Below are 9327 nucleotides of genomic sequence, written 5' to 3' on the forward strand. Positions count from 1 at the left end.
GCCTCGGGAGGTGAGTGCGCCAGCCAGCGCGGGAGCGGGAGCGGAGGCCGAGGCCGCCTGGGGCGCGGCCAGGTGCGTGGGCCCGACCTACTGACGTCAGAAGCGTGGCAGGTGCCTGATGTTGGGCGCGGGCCAACTGAGCGAAGTGGCGCCAGGGCTGGCAAGGAAGGGGATGTCTGCAGGACCAGGGCTGGGGACCTGGGATGTGCCCAGGAGCGTTTGCCCGGGAGGGCGGTACGAGCGGAGGCCGAGGCCGCCTGGGGCGCGGCCAGGTGCGTGGGCCCGACCTACTGACGTCAGAAGCGTGGCAGGTGCCTGATGTTGGGCGCGGGCCAACTGAGCGAAGTGGCGCCAGGGCTGGCAAGGAAGGGGATGTCTGCAGGACCAGGGCTGGGGACCTGGGATGTGCCCAGGAGCGTTTGCCCGGGAGGGCGGTACCGAGAGGAGTCTGACGTGAAATGTGTCCCTTCTTGCTGCCAGGAGGAAGACCCCAGTCTCCAGAAGGCAAGGGGCAGCGAGCCCAGGGAGGGCCTGGGGGTGGGTGATGGTTGGGGCACAAGTGGGACCGAGGGGCTGTGGGGCTGGTGGCCCGGTGGTAGCCAGAGCACACAGGCTGGGCCAGGGCCAGGTGGCCCCCTGGTGCTGCTTGCAGAGGGGCTCCCACCTGCAGACCACCGCTGGGTGGAGAGGAAACCCTCACACACCCAAGTTCCTCCTGGCTGGCGGGAGGTCCGGGAGGCTTGTTCCCGCCAACCCGCTGGGACACCTCCCCAGGGGAGTCAGGGAGCTGACCTGCCGCCACCCAGTGGGACCCCTGGCAGAAATGATGGAAAGGGTGCCCCAGCCTTCAGCGCCAGCTGGGTACGCCGCCCCGCCCCCACCGAGGCAAATGCCTGGAATTCCATCTCCCCAGAGAAGCAGCTTTGGCCTCCGGTCTGCGCTGGATCCCATGCCAAGCCCTGGGTGCTTTCAGCCCTGCCCAGGCATGTGAGGTGGACACCCAGGCTGCTGTGGCCCTAGTGACAGTGCAGGGACCCTCCCTCTGCTGATCTCTGGAGGGCTCTGAAGCAGAAGTTTTCCACTGTGGGGACCAGCTTCCTGGGGCAGCTGCTGGCGGGGATCGGAACCCAGGAGTCTTTGCCAAGGTCGGGAACTGGCCGATGTGGGCTGGCGGCCTCCGTCCCCGCGCTTTGTGGGCTGTGGTCTTCAGAGGCCGCTCGTGAATCTGGTGACAGTCACTGCAACCCTGACTACAGACAGACCCGCTGACTTGAAGGCGGCCAGGTGGCCAGTGCTTGCGGGTCACCTCATTTGTCCTCACCCCAGACTGCGGCTGAGCCACCCCCGTTTCACTGACGAGCACGCCTACCCAAGGGTTAAGTGATTTGGTGAGCGCACGGCTGGAGAGGGGTGGAGAGGTTTGAGTGTAGGCTTTCCCGATGCCACACTAACAGGGAGAGGTGTGGCCAGGAGAGCCACCCCAAGGCTCAGCGCAGCGTTTGCAAAGGCGGGCCCACAGCACAGGGAGAAGAGTGTGGCCAGGATAGTTGATGAGGCCGGGACCCAGGTGGGAGGTCTCCTGGGGTGAGACAGGGCAGACTAGGGTGCCGACTGGCTGGGACCCGGCTCAGCCCAGCGCCCTGCTCAGCCCCGTCCTATTTTCCAGCAAGGCCAGCAGGTATTGCCCGGAAATCGTCCGTGGGGCTGCCTCCCTCCTTCCCGGAGGCTGTGACCTAATCCTGCTCACTGGGTGTGGCTCTCAAATTGCTGCGAGCGGCAGGTACAGGTGCCTGGGAGGGTAGGGCAGGGCTGGGTAGGGCCGGGCAGTGTGGGCAGAGGTGAGCCAGGCGGCCACTCTCCAGGTAGCACCTGGGCAGTAAGCTGGGGGTCGGGCACTCCCCTCGAGGGGTCCTCCCACTGTGGAGGTGCTGTCGCCACTGTGAGCCCCATGTGTGCTCCCAGCTCCGGATCTCGCACCACCGACGCGCAACTGACATCTCAGGGTGCATGCGTGCCTTCCCCAGGCAGGTACTGTGAGCTGGCGTAGGCTCACCGCTTCAGGGGCCATAAACTACAGCAGCTCGTGTCCCTGAACCCACCCCAGCTGGCCCAGGACAGGGATCAGTGAACCACACAAGGACCTGCTGCTCAGGACGGGGCGTGCCCCACGGCCCCCTGCTCCCTGGTTCCGACAGCCAGCTCGGGTGTGGACCAGGCCCCAGAAGAGCCTCTCCCGAACCATGTGTTCGCTTCCTCAGGAGCTGGCAAGGAGCCTCACTGGCTTTTGGAGGGGCACATGCTGGTCCCCGGAGCTTCCCCCTCTGCTCCTGTCTGGCCTCAGTGGTCTCAAGGGTGAGAGCAGCGGGCAGACCCTGGCTCTCAGCCACTGCTTGGGCTCGGATAGGCTCTCCTGGGGACCACACCATGCAGGCAGACTTGTCCGGGGCCTTGAGGGGGAGGGAACTCTCGGGACCCAGCTGTGCCCCACTGGGCCCTGCAGAGCTGGTGGCCTGGGCGGTGCAGGGCACCTGGTCCTCTGCTGCTAGCCCTTGCTAGGCCTCGGCTTTCTGACACCCCTGGTCTCCCCACAGCAACCGCAGGGTGACCTACTTCCCTCCCCCGTCAGAGCAGAGCCTCCGCCCACATTTCCTGTCTCCCCCAGAAAAGTCTCCCCCAGAATGCTCCTGAGCGCTGTTCAATCACTTAGGGCTTCTGCAAAGCCACTTGTGGCCCGGTGAGTCAGCGTGCTGCCGGTGGCCAGGCTCTACCTATGGGTCAGAGGTCCCTGACGCCATGGCTGGTGGCTCTGGGATGTCCTTTCCCCCCACGCTGGGCCTGAGCACCCTCATGGCCACACGGGCCTCTTTTCCTGTTCGTTTTTCTCTGGCGAGCCTTGGGGGTATGGGAGGCCAGCCCCTTGGGCTCCCACTGCACAGAGAGCGTGGGACCCCTGTGCTGAGTGGGTCTGGTGGGCACTGGCTGACTGGAGCCCCTGCACCTGGTTACTGGGTCCACCCCGGGGAGATGTAGGGTCTGAAATGTGGATGAGCCCACAGGCAGGCCCTGGCCCAAGGCCCTGAGGGTCTTCTAAGTCACATCCCTCCCAGCCTGGAGAGTCCGAGCCCCTCTGAGCGGCCTGACCTTCACACTCTGCCCCGTGTCCTGCAGTGCCCAGGGCTGCCCTGGAGGGAAGAGGCTATGGCTGCCTCCCTGCTTTTCACTCAGAAGGGGTGTTGAGGGACCAGCAGTTGGCATAATGGCTATGTCACTGGACTCCCATGTAGTCGACCGCGGTTCGAGTCCTGGACCTGATGGCTCAAATTCACGCCAGGCACGTGTGCATGCCCAAGGTCCTGAGAGGAGAATGGAGATGGGATTGCGGCGTGGCCATCCCCCCTGGGGGGTGATTTCTCGCTGTCTGTCTGTCTCTCTCTCTCTCTTTCTGGCGAGCGCACACGCCCGATAGCAAAAACCTTTCCCAAAAAAAAAAAAAGACGGGGTGTGGAAACCTGGGGCTGAAGCAGACTCCCGCCTGCAGGAGACTGCGGCCAGCGGCTCTCACCTGCGCATACCCACCAAAGGTGCAGGGTGTGGGGGCTGCTGTTGGGCTGGGGACGGGCTGGGCGCCCCCACAGCCTCGTTTCTGAGGACACTCCGTGGCACCTGGACCCACTTAGCGCAGTGGCTGGCTCCTCCACACGGGGCCCTTCCCTCCTCGCGGGGAAACAGGCTGGGAAGTGCCCCGCCTGGTGTGGAGAGGGCGCTGCTGCTTCGTGATCTGCCCTCCACTCACATGGGCGCTTGTCTGTTTCCAGTCCCTCCACTCAGCCCGCAGGTGGAGGCAAGTGGGCAGGGCCCTCCAGGCTAAGGCGGTGGGGCAACCCCGAGGGACAGACCCGTCTGGAGCTGCCCTTGCAGAGCAGCGGCATCCACTCCCGCCTGCGGGTATCGGTGTGCAGACGGGCGTGCCTGCACCTCCCCCTGTCTGTCCTGCCGGTGTCCGGAGCCCCAACTTGAAGAAGAGGGTGCTCCCTCCACGTACCCAGGGGCACTGAGGTGGGAGGTGGCATGGGGAAGGGCAGGGCCAGGGCCGGCCGTGTACCCCATGTCCCTGCTGTGGCTGTGGCCTCAGAGCCATCGGGTGCAGCAAGGAGGGACATGGCTTCTCCGTGGCTGGAGCCCGAAGAAAAGGCCCTCGCTGGTCGAGGTCTGGCTGCGTCTAGGAAGCAGCCAGGAGCACCCCGTGACCTGAAGGGGCATGGCCCCACTGCTTCTCCAGGCCTCTCTGGGATGCATGTGGCCAGGCCGCTGGAGCCAGCCTGTCCTCGGGGCAGCAGATGTGGCCAGGGCTACAGCTGCGCCTCAGTGGGAACGCTGTGCCCCGCCAGCTGCAGGGCCCAGCCGGGAGAGAAGTGAATGCTGAGGCCCGAGGAGTCGAGCAGCAGAGATGGAGCATCTGGCCTCGAAGCCGTGGCCATGGGATTGTCCCCAGGGCAGCTGTCTGGGGCTCGGGTGGCTGCTTCTCGGAACACAGTGGCTCCACGCACAGCACAGGGACCTCCTCCCTCCATCCGTGCAGACTAGCTGGGCCTCGGGGGAGGGTCAGAAGACAGCCTTGGTCACCTGCAGCCCCTCCTAAACTACCAGCACAGACTCAGGAGCACGCGCACACACGTGCACACCACACGCGAGCCCTAGGGGTGGGGACAGTGGCTGGAGACTGGGGGTAGACGTGTCCTCCTGCTCATCGCCTCGGCCTGCCCAGGGACTCTGCCAGCCCCACCCCCTTCTGCCTCCCTTCAGCTGTGGCTGGCGCAGGCAAGGGGGGCACTGCTTCCCTCCTCCCCTGGCACAGGAGGGCCGGGGTTCCCTTTGCGTTCTTCTCAGCCCAGAAAGCCACCCAGTGCCACTCCAGCTTCTTCCCGCCTGGATGTCCTCCCAAGTTGAGGTCAGCGAGAACAGGGAGGGGCCAGGGCAGAAGCCCCCTGGCAGACATGTCCGGAACGTGGGACTGTGGGGCCAGCAGATAGCGTCATGGTTACGTCGCTGCCCCATGGAGCTGAGTGCTGCTCATCCTAGACCCAGCCGCTTAAAACTCAGTCCACACACGTGCGCCGTGTGCGTGTCCCAGATCCCAAGAGGAGAATGGAGGAGTGACCATCCGCCCTGGGGGTGATTTCTCACTCTCCATCTCTCTGTCTCTTTGTCTCTCCAGTGAGCGCATGCTCCCTATAGCAAAAAAATCTCTTAAAATAAAAAACCCAGGACCACGGGGAGCCAGTGTGGCGGCACAGGAGGGTGCCCGGCACTGAGCGGCGTCAGCCAGAGGCCTGGTCCTGGCAGCTGTGCTGACGGGGGCCTGGGAGTGACCGGGTGGCCCAGCTCCACACCCCACCGCCCCCCACACCTGCACACCTCAGTCTGCAACTGTGGCAGCCCACAGCCGGCTCTGAAGTGACTGCTCCCGTGTCGGGCTACGGGCTCCTCTGGGACGGTACAAGGTCCTGAGGTCCCTGAGGCCGGATGGCAGCAGGTCACAGACAGCAGTGACCAGGGCAGGACCCTGGCTCGAACTGCTCAGCCCCCTCCAGAGAAAACGCCTCCAGGGGACATAGAGAGGCGCAAGGGCGCCCGCTACTGCCAGGGCAGGGCGGGCAGACCAGGCCAGGAGGCCGGCGCCGTCCCACTCAGGGTCTCAGTGTTGGAACGAGGGTAACTTTAGGCTGAGCTCCATGTGAGGACGTCTTGAAAGAGTTCACAGGGGCCCACGGGGGCCATGATGTGCGCACTGGAGGTTCAGCCCCGGCCCTGGCAGCCCGAGAATCCCAGCAGGCGTGTGCGTGCATGTCCAAAACCCAAGAGGGTACAAGAAGGGTCTGGGTCTGGCGTGGTCACCCCAGGCGGCGACCTCATTTTCTTGCCGTCTCTGGCAAACATACACACCCTATGGCAAAAACCTAAAACAACTCATAGAAAAGATGCACTGTGAAAAACTTACCCATGAATCTCAATTTTTTTGCAACAGAATTCCCTTTTAGTTTATTCCTATTTTTCCATGGACATTTTTGGGGTTTTTTGGAGAGGTTTTTGCCATAGGGCACGTGTGCTCGCCAGAAAGCAGAGGGAGCAAGAGAGACAGAAAGCGAGAAATCACCCCCCAGGGGGATGGCCACCCACAATCCCTTCTCCTCCATTCTTCTCTCTGGATCTTGGGCACGCACCCGCACCCGGCATGAGTTTATGCCGCCGGGTCCGGGACTCGAACCGTGGTCGACTATGTGGGAGTCCAGCGACACAGCCATTATGCTAACTGTTGGTCCCTCCATGGACATTTTGAGGTCCCTCTATATTTCCATCAGAGCTTTAGCTCAGGCGGGACAGCATAGGCAGAGCCCCTCAAGGAGACAGCCCTCCCCCCTGCCCTGGCTCCTTCCCCACTACTCAAATCTCAGCCCCAGCAACTTGAAACACACTGGGTACAGGAGGTGCTCAGGTGCGCCAGAGGCTGCAGCGTGGCTCTGCCCCCAGGCGGGGAAGCAGGGGCGGGGCCTGGCTGGGTGTGGAGGACTGGTGAGCTGGAGCCCCGCCCTTAGGCTCTGTCTGCAGGGGTGGGGCTCCCTGTGTGGTGGGGCTGCTGCCTTGGGTGGGCGGCGCCGAAGTAGCCATTGGTCAGCACAGGCCCCTCCTGCCCGGAGCCAGTCCTCCCAGAGGCACTCCGGTGCCCCCCCCACCCCCCAAGTGCCTAGCCCTGCATGCCTGCTTTTGTGTCTGGGAAGCTGATTGCCCAAGGCGGCTACTCTGGGCCCTGCCTCAGGCCTAGTGCCTCCTGAGTTCTGGGGCTGCTGCAATGGGTGATCTCAAGGCCAAGTGGCTGGCTAAGAGTTCATTCTGTCAGTTCTGAAGGCCGGGACTCAGCACCAGGGCATGGGCAGGTCTGTGTCCCTGCAGAGGCTCCAGGAGGGCCCCCTGCTCTTCAGCCACCAGGTGGCCTGGGCTTGGGCTGTATCACTGAGTCCCTTCCTCAGTCTTCGCACGACCTTCCCTGGCCATCCCCATACCTCCCCCTAGGAGGACTCTTAGCACCGCGGTCAGGCCCAGTCCGGGCAGCCTCCTTGCAGAGCATTCATTACATCTGTGAAGATGCTCTTCCCCGGAAAGGACCACTCGTGGGTTCTGGACAGTACTTCTGGGTATGAGCGCCATTCACTGCCTGGCCTGGGAGCAGCCACCCCCAGCCCCAGAGCCTGCAGCAGCTCCAGGCACCACCTGGAATCCCCGGGGGGAGTCCCTGAGCCTCAGAAAGCTGGCCCCTGCTGGTGTGGATATGATGATGGGCTGGGCTGGGCACATCACCCCGTGTACCCCAAGCTGAAGGGGAAGAGGAACTGGGGGCCTGTCTGCCCTAGCAGAAGTCTGGCTGAGTGCGGATGACAGCAGGACATCTCCCGGCTCTGGAGGTCCAGACTCGAGACCCAGGTCTCGGCAGGACCCGTTCCTGCGAGGCCATGGGGAGAACTGCCCACCTCTTCAGCGGGTGACGAGGTCATCCCGTCCCCTCAGTCTTCTCCCCTAGTGCACCTGCGTCCACGCTCAGGTGGCCTCATGTCACCTGATCCCTCCAAAGGCCCTTTCCGCTGTCCTGGGAGTCAGAGCGCCAGCATCGGTGGGCCCACCGCGCAGCAGCAGAGATGCTGGGAGGGGTGCGTGCTGGCGTCTGCAGGAAGGACCCTCCGGAAGGCCTGGACTCCGATGTGCTGGAGGGCAGGAGCGCCCATTGGCGACTGCCTGCTTCCCTGCGCCCCGTCTCTGAGGACACTGGCCGTGCTGCGGGGAGGCACGGGCGACACCCTGGCTCCGGGAACGGGCTCCTTACCTGGCACGGCTCCCTTTCTCCAGAACAGTAGCATGGGTGTGTTGAGGTGCTTGGGGAGCCTGCCCGGCCCGGAGCAGGGCTAGCTCAGTGGAGGCCAAGACTGCAGGCCGAGCTGGGCTGTTCCGCGCCGGCACGTGGTCCTGTCTCGTGTGTGGTGCGTTCTGGCACCGTGGAAGGTTCTCCACAGGCAGCTGCCCCACAACCATGAGGCCCGGCTCTGGCCAGTGCTGGCCAGCTCCGCCTGGAACTGGTCAGCTCCCAGGGTACTCCCACTGGGTTATTCCCACTCCCCGCGCCCTGCAGAGGGCACGTTTCCTCTCACGCCAGAGGCCCGAGCTGGCAGGGTGTGAGTCTGCGGAAGAGTCGGGCTCGCTGGGGTGGAAAACCCATGAGGTTGCCGGGACCTTTGGGCTGCAGCTGGCAGGAAGCGGCTCACAGTGGCCGAACGATATGGTTCTGGGCAGGTCAGGGGACTCGGGCTCACGTGGGCATCTGACAGCATGGGTGGCCATGCCACTGCAGAACGATGCCTCCCACAAGTCAAGCAAAAGTGTCGGAATCGGGCCCCGTGATGGGCCAGGGCCCTCTCCACGGCCAGGCCGTGGCCAGCCAGTGTGGGGCTGCGGTGGGTCCTGTTAGATGCCACCTGGCTTCAGGGAGCTGGTGGGGACGGTCGGCCCTGCAAGGCCTTGGGTACCAGCAGGCACGCCGTCACTGCCTGGCCATCCGGGTGTGCCAGGACGCCCACGCCCATACCCACGCTCATGTGTGTGGATTCTGACCAGATTCTTCTCACAGGCCAGACCGGGCCACGCCGATCCTCGCGACACTTCCGCTGCAGAAGCTGCTTCGTCCTGCGCGAGGCCAGAGATGCCCCAGCACTGCCGGGGGCACAAGCCCTTTGTGTCCATGCCACAGCTGGTCTTTCCCAGCCCGACCCCAGCCATGGAGAGCGGCCCCCAGCGCAGCGTGCCCAGCAGCAGGAGCGCATCTCTGGGCACGCCCCCGAGCCCCGGCTCCGGCTCCGTGCACTCAGCTGCCGGTAGCCCCCTGGACTCCAGCAGCCAGCCCCTGTGTGAGCCCCAGGCCGAGAAGCACAGTCTCCCCGCGGCCCATGGGGTGCACTACGTCTCAGCAGCACAGCAGGGCGAGGCGTGTGGCTGGGGGGCCGTGGCGCCCGGATGCCTGCAGGTCTTCAACACACCCAAGGGCGTCCTGGCCTTCCTGTGTGCGGCCTCCTTCCTGCAGGGCATGACCGTGAACGGCTTCGTCAACACCGTGGTCACCTCCCTCGAGCGGCGCTACGACCTGCACAGCTACCAGAGTGGGCTCATTGCCAGCTCCTACGACATCGCCGCCTGCCTCTGCCTCGCCTTTGTCGGCTACTTCGGGGCCCGCGGCCACAAGCCCCGCTGGCTGGGCTGGGGCGTGGTGCTCATGAGCACCCGCTCCCC

The 9327-nt window shown here is 64.6% G+C and overlaps 1 protein-coding gene across 1 annotated transcript in view; it reads left to right on the plus strand.

The window, feature by feature from the left end:
• Positions 1-374: 374 nt before the first annotated feature.
• The window catches only part of SLCO4A1 (solute carrier organic anion transporter family member 4A1), a 23536-nt gene continuing 14583 nt past the window's right edge, over positions 375-9327 (plus strand). Inside the window, exons 1-2 of the mRNA XM_006167107.3 lie at positions 375-504; positions 8672-9324. Coding sequence (XP_006167169.1) covers positions 8744-9324 — 581 coding nt within the window. The 5' untranslated portion in view covers positions 375-504; positions 8672-8743. The remainder of the gene's footprint in view (positions 505-8671; positions 9325-9327) is intronic.

Source organism: Tupaia chinensis, unplaced genomic scaffold, assembly GCF_000334495.1.
Source record: "Tupaia chinensis unplaced genomic scaffold, TupChi_1.0 Scaffold144472_1, whole genome shotgun sequence".
NCBI classification, from domain to species: Eukaryota; Metazoa; Chordata; class Mammalia; order Scandentia; family Tupaiidae; genus Tupaia; species Tupaia belangeri.